At 39.5% G+C, this 17,537-nt stretch overlaps 2 protein-coding genes across 4 annotated transcripts in view; both read left to right on the top strand.

The window, feature by feature from the left end:
• The first annotated feature begins 92 nt into the window (after positions 1–92).
• vps25 (vacuolar protein sorting 25 homolog) lies at positions 93–7,013 on the top strand. The gene is made up of 6 exons (XM_008437301.1): positions 93–200; positions 1,242–1,387; positions 1,832–1,885; positions 1,969–2,057; positions 5,684–5,759; positions 6,203–7,013. Exons 1-6 carry the CDS (start codon positions 154–156, stop codon positions 6,313–6,315), a joined length of 525 nt encoding a protein of 174 aa, XP_008435523.1. The 5' UTR covers positions 93–153; the 3' UTR covers positions 6,316–7,013.
• Positions 7,014–8,100: 1,087 nt separating this feature from the next.
• Positions 8,101–17,537, top strand: part of wnk4a (WNK lysine deficient protein kinase 4a) — a 47,500-nt gene continuing 38,063 nt past the window's right edge. For 2 of the 3 annotated variants that reach the window (XM_008437299.2, XM_008437298.2), the window contains exons 1-2: positions 8,104–8,249; positions 8,442–9,095. In XM_008437299.2, coding sequence (XP_008435521.1) covers positions 8,475–9,095 — 621 coding nt within the window. In that variant the 5' untranslated portion in view covers positions 8,104–8,249; positions 8,442–8,474. Of the gene's footprint in view, positions 8,250–8,441; positions 9,096–17,537 lie in introns of all 3 variants that reach the window. The other variant, XM_008437300.2, reaches the window with a different exon arrangement.

The raw sequence follows: 17,537 nt of genomic DNA, 5'->3' as shown, positions 1-17,537 counted from the left end.
ATGCTTAAAAAAAAATTCCAATCAATTCTGATAGACACTTTAATAATGTGTTTAGTCTGTTAGTTCTCTCTGCTCTGTGTGCTCAGCCGGAACTATTTGTGTGGTCGGACGCTCTTCCGGACGCTGTCAGCTGTGAACACCGCATCAACTGCGATGAGTTTTGAGTGGCCCTGGCAGTACAATTTCCCTCCGTTTTTTACGTGAGTCGTGCTTTTAACAACTACCACATAGAAAGAGCGTTAAAACATGCCTGTTAACTATTGTTTTGTCTCTGCGGTTGTTTGAAGAAGCGTTTATTTTTCAACCTAGCACTACGTTAGCAAGCTAATTTCGGCTAAGATTGCTAAGGAAGTGAATTTACACTCAGGTTTTCTAAAGTTAATAAACTAGCTACTTATGGCTTGGTTTATTGACGGATTTATATGTAATTCTGAGCAAATAACTGGTCACATGTATATTGTGATTTATTGTAGGTTTGTGTTGAGGGGAAATATGTTTTATGGGATGTGTTTCCGGTGATGTTGACTCACTGACACTAGTGACATCAGATTCGCAGTGTTTGGACTCCCCTGCCCCTGTCGTTTATCTATCAGAATAACACTTTTTGATTTAAGACCTCCTGCTAGTTATTAACTGGGGAGGAAAGAGGTTTTTTTTTTTTAACATCACAAATCAATGACTAGTAAGAAAATGATATAACAAAATTAGTTGTCTTTGGCCAAATGTTTCAAGCTAGTTTGGATTGCGATTTTTTCTTAATAATTACTCCCGTTTGTTACTCCACCCCCGAGTAACAAACGGGGGTGGAGGGAGGGTAGGAACCCACAAGAACACAAAATCTCAGAGGGGCTCATTGCTTTTTCACAGATTGTTTATGAATCTGATGAGATAAACAAGGTCGTTGATGCATAGGGAGGTAACCTAATAATCCATTAATCTTCTCTTGGATTATAAACTACTTCCTCTATTTTAAAAAACTGCAACATATTTCTTCTTTTTGGATGAACGGATCAGGCGTTTGCAGTTTTAGACATGTCCTAACTATAGCACAGCTATATGTGAATATGTGCTGTCAAACATTTTTACTCGTTCAAGGTTTCTTTGCCGTAACCAGATTTGCAAGCTTCATCCTAATACTTGGACCTCTATGTTTTCTAAAATAAGCTGAAGCACGTTGACAGCTGCTGAGTTATGAGTATGCCTTACATTGCTCGGTTTGTTTGTTTTGTATTTTCGGACAGACTTCAGCCCAATGTTGACACGAGACAGAAACAGCTGGCAGCCTGGTGTTCCCTGGTTCTGTCCTACTGCCGGCATCACAAGCTCTACACTGTGGATGTCATGGAAGCGCAGGAAAGTCCCGTGTTCAACAACAAGAAGATAGAGAGTATCCTGAAAGCACACTTACACGATCTTTAATACAAGAAGTTTAAATTTACTCTTTGGAGTTGGAATATTTATATAATTTTTGCTGGTAATGTTTTTTTTTTTTTATATATTTCTTTTTGCAATGTAGAATGGCTATGACAAGTACAACCTGTCATTCTTTCTAAGTATGACAGTTTGACTTTATTAACAATTTTCTTAAACTCACAGAGGGGGAAAAAAGATGAAAACTGCCTCAAACATGTCCATGAATACATTTCAATCTTGCTGTTAATTCGAACGAGTGAATCCTTTTTTGAGCAGTTCTGTTTTTTCCCTTTTATCTTGCAACTTAAACCTCCCAGACGAAATGCCCCCGCCCCTTCCCCTCTATCGAGGTTTGTACCCTTCGATTTACATCTGCCTTTCTGAATGTTGGTTTGATTCATCCTTAATGCAAGTCCAGGAAAACTCTCAGTGGAAGCAATTCAAGTTGTGTTTGAAGAGTTGAGGAAAAAAGGTAAATCGTCTTCTGTCTTCACATTCTTGCCGCGTTGATGTTCCAGCAGCGTTAAACACGCCTGTTGTCTGCGACTTCTTCAGGCAACCTGGAATGGTTGGACAAAAATAAGTCGCGGTGTTTAGTCATGTGGAGACGACCAGAGGAATGGGGCAAGTTAATATACCAGTGGGTGAGTTACAATCTGTCCTCTGTTGTCTTGTTTGTGGGGCTGATAAAGTGAGAGAACCTGCTATTTATAGCACCAAGAGAAGAATGTTTCTCCAATCACATGTTCATTGTGTCATGGAAACCTCTGGGATGATCAAAGCTCTAAAACCAGCCTAATCTTAACAACATTATTCTTAACCATAGATTATGGAAACATTGACATATTTGATGTAGCCATTTGTTCTGCTGTAATCTTATTCCCTCCACGGTGTTCAAAAAACGTACAATTGAATTATTTCCAAACTGAATTATTTGGAGTTTTGCTACTTTTTTTAAATTCATTTTTAGTCCAGCAGTCTAAGTTTGTGCTGCTCGTGCCAAGAAAAGAGAATTGCAGACGAATCATATATCGAACTCATTCCTCCCACAGATTTTCTTTGCGGCGTTAAAATGTCTGAAAGTGGAAAATTTGTCATTTTGCCGTTGAGTGGGAGCAAAGCATTACTTTTTCTCCATCTATGAAAGGACAAAGTCCAATAATGCTGAAGAAAGTCAACATCATGATTTATATGAAATTGATATGCTTTATCTTTGATTTTCCACATGAGATCTTGATTTTTAATATTTTTCCTCCCACTATTTTAGTTTTTGAGTTATTGACCGAATGGACAGTCATTAAAAAAATTAACAAAAGTGAACTTTACTATCTGTTTCATGTCTAAACATCTTAAAATTCAGGCTAAGCTGGACCCGGGTTCTTAAAATGAGTCTAAATATGCTTTGATTAAGGTAACAAAGTTTTTAAGCTAATCTTTAAAGAATCTACTTAAGCTAGGATATTTAATTCCTCAATTGACAAGTCCAGGCATTATAGACTTTAAAAGACAACCAATCTGTTTATCTTAAATGCCACAAAAGCAATATTTTCTTTTATTAAGAGACCTGCAGATACAATACAGAAACTCTCCAAGCAGTGGTTAGTCATAATTTGTGCTCAAAAATCGGAGTGACATAAAATGACATTTTATAGTTTGTAGTTAAAGATTTATATGAACCCTGCTTGAAGAAGCAGGAAAAACAGGAGATAAGATTACTTAAGAATATTCAGTGATGAAAAATATAAAAAAAACCAAAAATCAACACATAATCTAACCTGTATCTGGTGGGAATTATATATATATATATATATAGGTTTTCAACAATTCTTTAGAAACCACCTAGTTACGCGTAAAATACTGATATGTATATAATTATTTCTGTTCGGCTAAAGTAATCTAAAAAAAAAAAACTCCTTGTGACAGGACTCTAATAACACGCTAATAGATAATGCATTTGATATATCTCTCATCAGATTGTGTGCGGTGTTCATTTTTGAATTTAAAAGCTTTTTTATGCCTGCAAAAAAAACATTCCGTCTGAAAATGACGAGTACTGGACAGGAAGTGATTGAAAAAGCACAAGAAAATTTGGGAAATCTTCTGAAATCCTAACTGTTAATAAAAGCTACCTAGAACGCTAAAAATAAATTCTCGCTTCTTAATAACAAAGTTTAAAGACATGAGGAGAACACTTACTGTGGCATCAGAACAAGGGACCTAAAGGAACCGATCGATGGAACTGTTACATTCTGTACACCAACCTCATTCAAAGTTTTTCCAAAAGCCCCAATTAGACAACGCCTCCTACTTTAAAGTTCAAATTGTGCTGCTGAACACGACATTATTTGAGAACTTCAAACATCATTGTCATTGAATACTGCCAGTCTAAAGTGAAGCAGTTATTTCCAGAAACCGAGTGGTTTTGTTTGATAGTCGTTCACTTATTGCCATTGTAAATCTTCATGCTATCTTCGCGATAAGAATGAATCTGTGCAAATTCATAGCTCGTTGAAACCAAACAGAGATATGGAGGAGGCGTGAGAGTGTCCTCTCCGTCTAGTCTTTTTAAGAGTCAGAATCCACATCGTTTGTCTTTCTTTGGCAAAACTTGAAATATTAGAGATGTTTAACCTCTGCGAAGGGAACTGCTTATCTGAAACAAACTAAAACACTCTTTATGTACTAGCTGACATCACACATTTAATATATATTGAAACAAGAATGTATTAGTACTACAAAAAAATAGATAAAGCAATTATTTTCTAGCTTAAATGGATTGTGTGTCTCTTTCTCTTTAAACTTGGGCAATATATTAAGATTGTAGTTAATGTACCAATATTTTCTGTCATAAAGTATTTAAACCAGTACAATTATATTAATTAACTGACAATTAATTAACTTTTTAAAATATGTTTGTAAATATAGAATGTTTTTCAAATATTTTGACAGCTGTTGTTTGCGTACGACTCGTGTATTTCCCATTTGTCTGGATTTAGGATTAGGACTGCAAAACATAATCCAGGTCTGGCCACAATATGTTGGAGAATATGGTCTGATCAAACCATAACTTGGACCTTGAGCACCATTTCCCACAGTGGCACATGGTGGTGGCAGCATTATTCACCTGGTTATTTTTTTCCTCCTTCAGATTGAACTGGGGTTGTAGAACCAGGTTATTACATCTTTAGAATGTGTTTTCCATTGAATCGCACAGGGTAAATGCTATCTTTAAAGTGAACAAGGTTTGTTTATGATAGTGAAATTTTTTTTTGTTCACATCACAAATACCTTGTTTTTTTTATTTTGTTTTTAGTTCTAGAATTTTATTTTTTTTTATGCATCAATGCCACCAGCTCCATTTTTCCAAAGGTGCTCGAAAAAAAAAGAGCTGCCCCGTGTGTGTCAAACTTGCCCTTTATACTCAGTAGCGTCTGAGGGCGGTGTGCATATAAACAAACCCAGTGTTAATAAATCGACATCATTATTTTGGCACCCTGGGTTATGCAATTGTATATATTTCTAACAACAAAGGTGCTACGTCACACCGTGTGAGTTTTTAGATGACATAAACAGCAGATGTATTTTTTTTGCACATTTTGTAGTGGCCGCCAGTAATATCAGTGTTGATGTTCGCTCTCTTTTAAGTTGGCTGAGCTACGATAAAATGCTTGATGTCTCAGTGTCCGTTGTGCTTAAAGGAAAACTGATTTTTTTTTTGAGATATTGTGTAATTTTATTGGCAGAAACCAACAGAATGTTCAGACATTTCACACTGATAATGTGGTGATTTCTTCCTAAAAGTACATTTAAAACTGTTCTCTTGGCAATGGTGTTAAAACGTGTGTGAAATGGATCTGGGAATAAAGGTTTCAGTAAGAAGTAACACAATTTCTACTAGAATGACTTTAAATTTTTGTATCGTATTTAAATGTCTCTTTGCAGCCAGTTTTATCATATGCTCTCTTCCTTTGTGCTTTTAATGCTATTGTTGTAGCACATTTTGTTAAAAGTTGAGCTGCAAAGTTCTTTTGTATGAAAAAGTAAAAAATAATGAAAATAATTAAGATTTTCATCAGATTTTCCACAAAATCCCTCTCAAGTTGGAAAATATGAAAATGCAAAATAGCTCTGACTCAAATTCACGTGGGAGAAAGTATTTTTAGTAGAAAAGTATCCAAATTTAAAATGTGCCTATTCTTGTTTTTTTTTTCCTTGTTTTTTTAGAGCAAATTGAAGGATTAACAGTATTTTATTTTCTCCATTTCCTCAGGTGTCTAAAAATGGCATGAACAACTCTGTGTTTACGCTTTATGAACTCTCCAATGGTGATGACACAGACGGTGAAGGTATGATACTGTCCTAATTTCTCGTATTTCGCGGCTCTAAAAGGGATCAGAACAATATCTGGAGAATTATGTGCAATGAAACTAAATACAATTTCGGTAGCTTCGAGGAGAAATAAACTCGTAGTTAGGAAATGGTAATGCCTGGAAAGCTGCTGTTGATGTAAACATGAACCAAAACTTTATATCACAGTCGTCACAAGGGGGTCGGTGACGTCTCTCCGCCAACGCTGAGCCTCGTCTATTGCATTGATTATGAGTGAATATTAGTTTTTCCTGTTAAATTGAATTGCTGAGTAAAAAAAAAAAAAAATCAGACAAACGTGGACAGACAAGATGAATAAATAAATAAAACAAGGCATCCAATGATGATAGTTACAGAGCAGTTGCGCTCCGATAATACCGTCAATTGATCGTTGTTCTTTTTTTCTTTTTTTTTTACGCAGAGTTCCACGGTTTAGAGGACTGGATGCTGCAGCGCTCCCTGCAGGCTTTACAGACAGAAGGAAAAGCGGAGATCATCTCTATGGATGACGGAAAAGGTGTCAAATTTTTCTAAAGCGGCGCTGGGATCACACTCGTACACTCCGACCGGGAAACAAGGCGGATCTTTAGGATGGGTCGCACCTCGATGCAGAGGTGGATGCTGGTCCCTTAAATGTTTTTGTAGTTGCCTTTTTGGTTCACGACCTTCTCTTTCTGGAAGAGAACCGTTATTGTTTGCGAGAGGAAATTTAAAAAAAAGTATCTGAGGTGACACTGTGTTTATAAAATTATCGTTGGTGACATTTGTTGCCATTTAAAGATGCAATGAGTATCAGGGGACTAAACACTATCATGTCTGAATATTTCAGGGGAACATTTTCCCATTAGCTGTCACTCAACTTCTTCATTTAGATTTTAAATGCAACTAGTTCTATCTCCATTTTCTCTATCAAGGAGTTTACTGTGTCTGATTAGCGCTGGACCTTGGCTCGGCCGTCGTTCCTTGGTGCCCAGCCAGAATTCCCAAAGAAATCCCAGAACACAAGACCTGAGGGACTTTTTTAAATTTCTAAATAAATGCTTCCAAAGGAGGAACACTGCAGAGGCTCGAGGCAATCTTCATTCATCCTGACTGAGCGTGATAATATTGGACTTTGTGTACAGATTTCGGTCATCCTGTTGTTGTACTGTAGCTTCTGTGATGCTTCTGTTATCTTTCCCTCTGTTCTTTTTCATATCCTGCAGAAAAAAATAAATTAGGAATTTGTTAAATTTGCTTCATTCTCTTTGTGTGTGTGTGTGTGTGTGTGTGTGTGTGTGTGTGTGTGTGTGTGTGTGTGTGTTTCTAAATATGAGTCATTTCAAATGCTTCAGAGATGCAGTTCTTGCAAACACACTACAAAGTGTCTTTGCAAGTGTCTTGCAAAGACCAAGTTTGGATGCAAAGTTTGTCTTTGCATCCAAAACTGGAACCATTAAAGTGCCTGTTTGAAAAAAAAAGAAACAGAACTGTGCAGGGTTTAACCCACCTCACAGTTCTGTAAATGCCACTGGCAGAGCTCGGCTCTGTGGGACGTGCAGAGTGAAACCTTTGTAATGGAGCTCTTTCTGGCTGCAGCTGTGAATAAGGACAGCACCCTGAAAGGTCCACTCACATGATGTGCTGTGAGCATGATACAGCTCCAAGGAGTTGTGTATATGTGTGTGTTTCCATATATTTGCTGATGAGACCCTGCAAGCGCACTTGTGGCACAGGTGGAGCCCAGTGTGGCCTTGTGGTAGAGGTTTCATGTTCCAGAGGCCGCTGCTCTGACGCCATGTCCCTCCCCCTGCAGGCCAGCCACGCCGCTCTCCCATCCTCTTTCTCCAAGTGCTGCTTATCTCTCACATTCAGGCTAATAAAAATGAGGTCAGATTTAAAGTGGAAGTAAAATGACTCATCGTAATCAGTGGAAATTGGATATGAATTTAACCCAGAAGTATTAAAACTACACAATGCTTGTGGCACCTGCTAACAAAATCCCCTTTCCATTTTGATTTTAAGTCATATTTAGACTTCTTAAAATATATATTTTTATTATTAGCTATTAACTAAGTTTAACTTTTTTCTCTCCATTTTTGATCTAATTTAAGGTCCGATTACTTTTTGTTTCATTCCTATTTCTTATGTCTTTGTTTTTTTTAATACATTTTTCCTTTTATCAGCTTTATTTTTTTTCTGAATTTATTTAATAAATTTTTTAAGGCCACAATGTGTTGGCTCCCTCTGGACGGATTTCTCTGCGCGTCAGGAGGAGCGGTGGGCGGAGCTGGAGCGATCAGGACGCACAGCCCACTGGAGCTTTGTTGATATTGGCTGCTCCGTCCTTTCACAGGAGGTTATATCTTCTGGTCTTTGGAAAGACAAGAGGTTGATAAAGACAGAAAGAAAATGGAGAACTAATGGAGACTTTAACTATGCGTTAAATTTACGCGTCGCTTTTATGGGAGACGTCTTTACACACACGAGTAAGTACAAAACATAAATTTGTGCAGATACTTTTTTTTTTTCCAATGAAGTTATATTTGCGTTGTTTTCAACTAGTAATTCATGTTTAACATTAAGCCACAGCTTGTGTTTTGCCTCTGAAATGTGACCTGAAACCCGAACGTACTAATTCAGCTTTATCCAAATGTGCCAAATGTCATTTCCACTTTTAGGCTCTAAATCTGGAAGGTGTTGAAGCGGCCGCGATGTCTCACGCACAGGTTGAGATCCCAGGACGCGGCTTTCCAGGCCTCTCCGTGGACATGACGGACGACTGCTTGTCCCGCAACGTGCTCAGGACGCACGGCTTGAACGCGCGGAGGAACTCCTATTGCCTGCAGAAAATCACCATGGACATTGATTCTCCCCTATACAGCAGCGCCCTCTCCAAAGCTCTGTCCTGGTCGGCTGAGAATATCCTGTCGCTCGCAGAGTCCAGAGTGGAGGAGGAAAAGGCGGACGAGTCCCCGCAGCAGCTGTCTCCCGTCTCCAGCCAGGACGCCGGCACCGACGCGCCCTCAGGCAGCCGGGAGCCCGACGAGATGGGAGGAAACTGGCCCTCGGAGCGCAGATCCAAAGCTCACGATGCCAGCTCGGACTCCGACAACGAGCTTCAGAACAGACAAAACAAGGTCCTGTCCCGCATCACCTTTGACACCCAGTGGGAGCAGGAGGAGAAGGAGGACGTGGAGACCAAAGCGGTGGCAACCTCACCCGATGGAAGATATCTCAAGTTCAACATAGAGATCGGAAGGGGTTCCTTCAAGACTGTGTATAAAGGTTTGGACACGGAAACAACAGTGGAGGTGGCATGGTGTGAGCTACAGGTAGGCGCGCCTTTAGTGCACGATTTCACTTCAACGATTAAAGTGATATTCAGGGATTATTTCTCATTGTAACGTGTAAGACGCCCATACCTAGACTTCGGAACCCAGTAATACACGCCCCCTCCTCATGCTAGAGTAACAAACTTAGGTGGGTTTGCCTTGGATCTTAAGAGATCAACAAGAACTGAGCAAAAAAATAAAATAATAATAATAATACCACGTTTTATAAACTAAAATATGAAAATTGTGGCATGCGTTTGCGTTTGAACTCCGAGAGCAAAAATATCTCACACAACCTCCAGCAGCATTTTGTATCTGTAGACTGAAGGTTTTCCTGTCAAACTCAGTCAGATTGGATGGAGATAATCTATGAACGTCAAGTTTAGGTCTTTCGCAGCTTCCTCAATTGGATTTTGGTCTGGACATTGAAGGGGCTGCTGTGACACACCAAAAATAATTTATTCTGAATCTTTTGTAGCCCTGACTGCAGCAAAGTGAACCTCCAGCTGAGTTTTTGTGCAGCATCAAACAGCTTTTCTTCCATGACTGGTGCCTTATTTAAGGCCTACTTACCTTCCCATTGACTTTAGACATCTTTCTAGTCCCTCTTGATTTTTGCATATAGGTGAAAAGGTTCAACTGCCCTTTGTGGAAGAGTCTTTTGTGGAAAGACTCGTCCACAAAGGGCATTTGTGGAGTGTGTGACTTCCTCTGTCATCAAATTTTCCCCACCTGAGCTACGGATCTCTCCTGCTCCTCCAGAGTCAGGGCAGTTCCCAGCTCACTCTGCTCCACTTCCTAACGTGAAGCAGCTAATCTGGAGTGTGTTATTCCTTACTGACCTTGCGCTTCCTCATGCGGAGGGCCTGACACGGTAACCCGGGTCATCCTTTTAACAGCCCGTTCCAGCTGAACCACTCCTTATATCATGATCCCCTCCTCTTCCTCTCTAATCCCTTTTTTCATTAAGAAACCCGTCGCCGAGGTCCTCCACGGACTTCACGTGGAGCATTTCATATGCAGCTCGGACGGTCTGTTGTGCGCCGTTTGCATGTGACAGATGAAGCCGTCTGTTCCATCTCGATTGTGTTTTCATGCTCCGTGGGCTGCTGGAGCAGGCAAACACAAACCGAGAAGGCAGGCCGCTGTAAAACGTGTAGAGGTGTTAAAGTTTAGCATGCAGGATCCAAAACAGCCTGGGCAACAGCTGCCTCTCCTCTTACTTAAATGGTGTGATAGCACCGCGGTGGATTTAAGGATTTAAGCTTTAACTCCACCCTTAACATTTGCCTTTGTGCTTGACCCTGGCCGGCGTTAGTGTCTGGCAGACGCGTGAGCCTCGGTAGGCACGAACACCGAGTTGACTGCATGCTTTCGGCTATTGTTTGTTGTTTGAGAGCAGGGGCTGCAAGTTTATTTTAGAATATCAAAAAAGGCCTGGTGGTGGAGGTGGGGTTTGAGTTTTAACTGTGCAGAAGGTTGCTGGGTGCTGATTTTGTGAGAGGGACATAAATCTACCCTAAAGCCCCAAGGTGTCACCTATAGGATCACAGAATGTGTCTTTTAAGCTGTAAAGTCACAGGAAAATATTCTCTTCCTGCTCTGTTTCACTCATTCATTTGACTCTACACCTGTTATTCAAATAACGTGCGCACGCCTAACTTTCAGTTTCTTAGTAGAGAAAACCCAAAGTTTATATTTTGTGACTGATCCATTGTCCACAAACCATTTTTTTATTTTTTGCAACCAAGCTTTTTCGTTTCATCTCTTCACTCGAGACATGAGTCCAGTTAAGCTTCTTAATCGCTGCTAATAAGCTTAGGGGTGGCGGCTGTTGATATGGTTACTGTTGTGATAAGTTAACCTCAAATAGACAGACTTTACCTGCGGTGGTGCTCCTTTACGGAAATCGCCGCCCCATCCTGTGCCATGCGCCCGGATGCTTAAAGGGAAATGCGGCAAGCTCTGCTGTTGGTGGCTAAACACAGTCTCTCCCCTAATGTTGATGGGACAGCAGTCAGAGATGCGTCATCACAACTCTGCTAGGAACGCCTTAAGCTCCTTTAAATATGTGCAACAGAGGCGGAGATCTAATCTGCAGGAAGTTCAGATGTGCTGTTTGGGTATTTAATGGGGGTTTAAATCGCATCTACTTTGCTTGATTCCCACTTACACAAAGTTATCTATGGGTTTTTATATATACATATACAGATAATACACAGGTGTTCCTCAGTGTACTGTCAACACGGTAAGATAGAATGCAGGTTTGTCTGGGCGGTGTCCACTTGAACTTTTTGTGCTGGCACACAATAACTAAACAAAACATTTAGATTCTTTCGTGACATGACACCCACAGCTGGGCTAGGACCGTATGTTGGATGCAGCTTCCTGTCACCGCTCGGGATTATAGAGCAAAACTTTACTATTACGATTGGGGAAAAAAAACACCCACTGAAGGAAAGGCTCCAATAAGCTTTATTTGGCAGCATTCACACTGCCATAAAACCCTTATCAGACCTATAAACATAACACAGCTGCTCTCTTTTATGTCAACTTAGAATTTATAACACTGTTTGGAATTACAAATTTTAACCAAGGATACAATTAATCTGTTACTATCTCCGCTTTCTTTAATATCAATATAAATCAAACGTGAGCCACGCTGTCTGAATGAATCTCAGTGTTTTATTTTGGACATTGCTTTCAAGCGACACATCGCCTCTTAAAAGTCCTCATCATCTTTGAACCTTCTCGCATTTTATTACTTTACAACCACCAGCTTCAATTCTACCGCCATTTTATGTGACAAACCAGAAGCTTTCTCGCAGCACGGCGCTGACACCACCATGCTTCGCCGTAGAGGTGGTGAGTTCAGGCCGATGTTCTGTTCTGGTGATTTCTGGTCTTGTCCGATCAGATCACATTCCTCCACGTGTTTGTTGTGTCCTCAATGCTTATGTGAAACTAAAAGCAGGACTTTTTTGGGGTTATATTAACAATGGCTTTTTTTCTTGGCATGCTCCTATGAAGGCCAGTTTTGTGAAGTGCAACAATGTCAATGGATGAGATGAGAATTTTGGATTCTCGTCTAAAATTTGAAAGATATGTTACAAAAGTGAGCAGACTTGCAAAAGGAAACCAATATACATTCAGACTAATTTGATATTTTCTTCCCTTTTTTGCTAGAGACCGCTTTGCAGTATATGTTTTGCTGCCATTTAAGTTACTGTGAGGCGACTTGATCTCAAGCAGCATCAACAACCTTTAAAAATGATATATAACCCAGCAATTATAAAACCAGTTAGATTTCATCATTTCCATGTTCTCAAAAAACTGAATATGATGAAATTTCAGAATACATCGCTTAATATACATCATTCATTTTAAAATGTTTGAAAGTAAGTGATTTTGTGGTTTCTCTTCAGTAATTCATGGTGCATCCAGCAGGAACTGTAAGGTACCTTCTCATAAAGCTTCTCTTGGTCAAACAGCTTTTTCTAAATGAGTCATTAATATGTATGACGACTCATGTGGAGGACTGGAAACCAATTCCATTTTTATAGTAAAACTGAAGCAATTTCTTAAAGAAGAACAGGCGTTCAGTCATGGCTAGCAGCCAGCCCATAATGGTTCCAAGATGACTCCTGTTTCATTGTGGTCTGCTTTAAGTTATAACTTTAGGATTTATGCTATGTAAGACATTTTATTTTGCTACGATGTTTTTATTGTCTTTTAAACTGTTTACATTGTTAAAGGTCCAATTGGGGATGTGCGTGGCTAGTTACGCTAAGGCGATAAATGTCATAGTGTTTTGTACTTAACACTTCTCCCTATGCAAATAAACAATAAAGAAAGAAGGATGTTTAAAGCTTGGGATCTAAACTTTTCCCTGGCCTGTCCCTGCGTTCCCTCATCTTCGCAACGTTAGTGAGCACATGTTCACTAACGTTGTCTAACAAACCTCTATTAGACTGATATCAAATTACACACACATGGATGTTGTTTGCTAATCAGGTGACCTACAATGGCTGACTTAGATTTTTTTTTTGTGAGGTTTTGTTTAGGGGTGTCAAAGTAAAAGGGACTTAAAATATATGCACACCACACTTTTCAGACTTTATAAAATATAATAATTTCTTCCCTCTCTGCACTAATTTGTGTTGGTCTGTCAGATAAAATCCCATACAAATGAAAAACTGTTTGTGATAGTGAAGTAACAAAATGTCTTGCATATTTAAAGAGAATGCGTTGTGTACGCTTAACATGTTTTCTCTACACAGCGAGTTTTTGAGGAATGAATTCACTTTGTGCCAGAGGTCTCCGAAAATGACAGCATAATGGGATTGAAATACTTGTACTTGGACATGTTTAATTGTGAATGAGTCTGCAGTCCATCACACTAAACTCCAGATATACAGCCACTGTTTTTTTATTTATTTAATTAATTTTTTTTCATCTCTCATCTCCCTCATTCTGTATGCATGCCTTATCACTTCAAATGCTGATTTATTAACTCAGTTTAATATTCCCTCTACATTCTTCGCAACCTTTGCAGAGTATGTTGACATTCTTGCCATAATTTAGAAATCTGCAATGCTGAGGACATTAAAAACGTGAGAACGCAGCCACGTGAACACATAATTAGAGTCCGGTGCGGTTTAACTAAAAGAAATGACGCAAAAAAAAATAATAATAGGGATGATATTATCTGTGTGGCATGTTCCCAGGAACCGCCGCCCATCCACAAGTAACATACTAACATAAAGGAAACGTAATCTGAGCTTTTGAAGGAAATGCAGTAGTGATAAAATATGAATGAGCTGTTGTTTGCTCCCTTTCTTTTCCACACGTGCGTTCATTGGGTTGTGGTGCAAAAACTACCAGATTGCTGCTTTGATGTTTGCTTTAAACTGAGTTTAATAATCTGATTGCTGGTTCTCGATGAAGCATAAAGCTCCTATGTGGTACCACTCTGATGACTGGATGCGCCAGACATGTGAGCTACTGAATAACCAATAGGAATGAGAGCATTCAAGCGCAAATCCTTGTCGGTGAGCCCCTCTAAAGGGCATCAGCTGCACAATACCTGTTCTCATTCAAGGCCAGCGGCTTCCAGCGTGCTCCCCCACTTTGCACCAGATACTTTGTGTCGTCTCACGTTTCACTTTTAAGCCCATACCAACTCACATTCTTTAGTCAGGCTCCATCTTCAAGCTTCCCCCATAGCCACCTGTAAGTCCAGCAAGCACGATTCAGAATTCTAAGGAAGAACTGCAAAGTCAACATGAAACTTCAGCTGAAATACATAATTTAAGGCTTGTTTTTGTGTTAACATGAAGTAGCAAATGTGCAAGAGGACAATTGTTAAATTGTTTGTAATTTCTGCTTGCAGAGGATGCACTGTCTGTCTAAAGGTTTTCACAAAACACAGAACTGACATCATATTTTGCTCCAGTTCAGAGGTACACCAAAAATGTAGAAGTACGCCATATTTCATGTTTTAAAAATAACAATCTACAAGATCTAATAAAACATGATTGTCAACTCAATCAAGTTTAATATTTGACTGGAATAAACTTGTGTTTGCTGTAAGTGTTGTATTGTCCCGTTAATGTACAGGGGGCCTGTAGGTACTTCAGGGTTTGTGATAAGATGCATTGATGTGTTTTGATATCAGGACCAGGGTTGATGCTACGCTGTGAGAGAGAGAGAGCAGTCGATATTACAAAGCTCTGCAGTTAAGTTACATTCCAACATTGATCAAGCCAAAAGGATTGCATGACTTCATTTTAAAGGGGGATGGAGTTAGAACTCCCAGAAGAAGAAAATATAAGATTACTATTTCAGTCAGAAGATGGTAAAATCATAAATGAGTAGCACCATTCACAAACTCTGAGTTTATTTTCTTGATTGTAAATAGTAACATAATTAAGATTGATCCTAGCAGCTGCTGACACGCCCAGATTTTCATTTTTAATTTTATTTGGGAAAAGAATAAATGGGAAAGAATACAACGTTCCAGGATTTCCCCCTCGGTTTGCAAATTAACAGTCAAACGGGACTGGCACACTAAATCCAGTACACCTTACTGGTTATAAACACACATTTACAATACACACAAGGCAAAAAGATCTTCTGTGCAAACAAGATCAGTTCTTATGGTAAACCTCAAAACTGCTTTGGCTTGAATTCGATATGTGGCGGATTAAACAGTGAAATTTAATAACTCTGTTTTTGTGGTCACCATTTTTCAGTTGCAACCAATGTGATGACATAATTTATTATTTAATTAGGACGCAATAAAAGTGACTTCTTGTCTCTATTTTTCCTTTCCATGCCTAAATGCCACTGGTTTCTAGGAAGCACAGCAGTCTGAGCACAAAATCAAAGCAGGGTGCTGCGGTAAAACATTTACGCCAGCCCTGCTGCAGCCATCCATGAAGCTGTAAAAGTGGAACTGGAAGCTGCTCTGTGTTCACTTCAAAATTTGAAAACACTTTTGAAGTGTCCCAGCTTTATAAAGCCCCACTTTATCTCGCTGCGTCTCAGTTTGTGCACAGAGTTATGAGCTCAAACAATGATAGCTAGAGCTAGTTTAACCCAAGCCCTCGATTTATGCTGCTTGCTTGTTTGCCAGCGTTTTAAAGTACAAACCGAGCCGTGTGTCCTTTATCTGAAAGTGGCCAGTGTTCACTCACAGGCATCCTATCAGCCTGACTGCAGCCAACATCAACTCTGTCTTTCCTTCTAGGGCCCACAGAGCGGCAAGGCCGACTTTATCAGAGCCAAGTCATGCTCTCTAAGGTGCAGTTAAGAGGGCTCACAAACGATAGCCTACATCTGCACTTGGCAGTGCTTCACTTTGACCCGAAGCCTGTTTGTTTGGATTAGAACTGCTAGTCTTAGAAAGAAGGCTGCATCGGGTCACCTATACAACCGGTACTGTACTCGATGTGCGCGACCCGCAAGATACAACTTGTCAGTATCAATTCAAGTGCATTCGCTGCCGAGTCGCGATAACATTGCCTCATTGGCTGTCTGTCAATGTCTGACTTTGGGTGGATACTGAAGAAACAAGCACAGGCAGCTTGGTGGCTCTTTTGTTTTGGCCTGAAGGTATTTGGCGTGTTTGTAATGACAACTGAAGGTGTTGTCGGGTGCAGGTTTATGCTACATCTCTGTAACATATGGTTTAGTGTAGCTCACTGCTGAGCATTTAGTTCCTTATAAATCACTGTATGCATTTTTGTTCCTCTTCTCAACTCTGCAGTAAGCTGTGTTAGATTGTCACATAAAACCCCAGCGAAACGCATTTACGTGTTGGCTCTACTGTGACTCAATGTATGTACATATAAATGAATATACACATATATATATGGGTACGTAGTCTGACCATGTCTAAAACGATTTTTTTTTTTTTTGTCAGTGCAACAAAGATTTCTGGTGCCAAAGGATTTGAGCCGAGTCACTGCTTTTATTAGGGTTCTCACAGTCGATCAATTTTTTTATGCCAGAGAGATTTCCGTAAGCTGTCCATGTTTGTTGAGAGGTCTCCACCGCCTGCTGAGCTTCGTGTTCTGCAAATGGAAAAGCGTGTGTCTTGTTTCAAAGCTTATCCCTTTGGAGCCTTTTAAAATTGCATCTGGATCCGTGTCTTTCTCTCTAATCACACTAGCTTTTTATTTGAGAGGAGCACACAAACACACACACACACGACTTGATCTGATGTTTATCTGTTTTATCCGTTCAGTTCTCAGGTGAGCTTTTCCAGCCAGGTTTTTATATGCATAGCAAAACTGTTCTTTATCCAGACCATCCCTAACACACTATAGGCTCTTCTATTAACTGGAGGTTAATTGCATGTCCCCTTGAGAGGGATGAGACTTAAAATGTTACCGTGTCTAATTTAAGGCTTTGGATGTGAGCATCACCTGGTTAGCTGTGGAACTATTTAACTGTATACAAAGGACATATAGTAATTTGCAAGTGTTTTATATTCCACATTTAACCACATGTATTAAAACATAGAAATTTTAATTTTTAAGAGTTGGAACACTAGCGGAGAGGAGACTCACTGCTATTATGGGAGAAAAAAAGTGTTTTCTCGGTAAACGCTTTACGATTATTTTTCCTGCTCCGTTGATTTTTTTCCATAATTTAGTTTGCAGAGTTTCGACATAGTCCGGAAAACCTTAGAGTAAGACTGCACAATGTTGCAAATATATCACTATCGCAATATCAGGATGAAGTTATTCATATTGCAAAGGATTGTTTGGAGCGTAATTATTGCTGGCTAGTACATTGTAAGTGTTGTGAACTTGCGTTTCACACACTATTGTAACATTTAACCAGTTGGGCACCAGAAATTAATAACATTGCCAAAAGAATATACATATATATATATATATATAGCACCAGTTGGGCACCAGATATAGCACCAGT

Source organism: Poecilia reticulata, linkage group LG19 (genome assembly GCF_000633615.1).
Source record: "Poecilia reticulata strain Guanapo linkage group LG19, Guppy_female_1.0+MT, whole genome shotgun sequence".
Classification (NCBI taxonomy): Eukaryota; Metazoa; Chordata; class Actinopteri; order Cyprinodontiformes; family Poeciliidae; genus Poecilia; species Poecilia reticulata.
Note: the sequence above shows the minus strand (reverse complement) of the source record. Positions and strands in the feature narration are given on the sequence as shown.

Bases quoted from the DNA above. Each gene is read 5' to 3' on its own strand.
- vps25 (XM_008437301.1), top strand. From the start codon at position 154: ATGAGTTTTGAGTGGCCCTGGCAGTACAATTTCCCTCCGTTTTTTAC. The intron at 201-1,241 runs GTGAGTCGTGCT...ATTTTCGGACAG, and splicing joins AATTTCCCTCCGTTTTTTAC to ACTTCAGCCCAATGTTGACA. The intron at 1,886-1,968 runs GTAAATCGTCTT...CGACTTCTTCAG, and splicing joins TGAAGAGTTGAGGAAAAAAG to GCAACCTGGAATGGTTGGAC.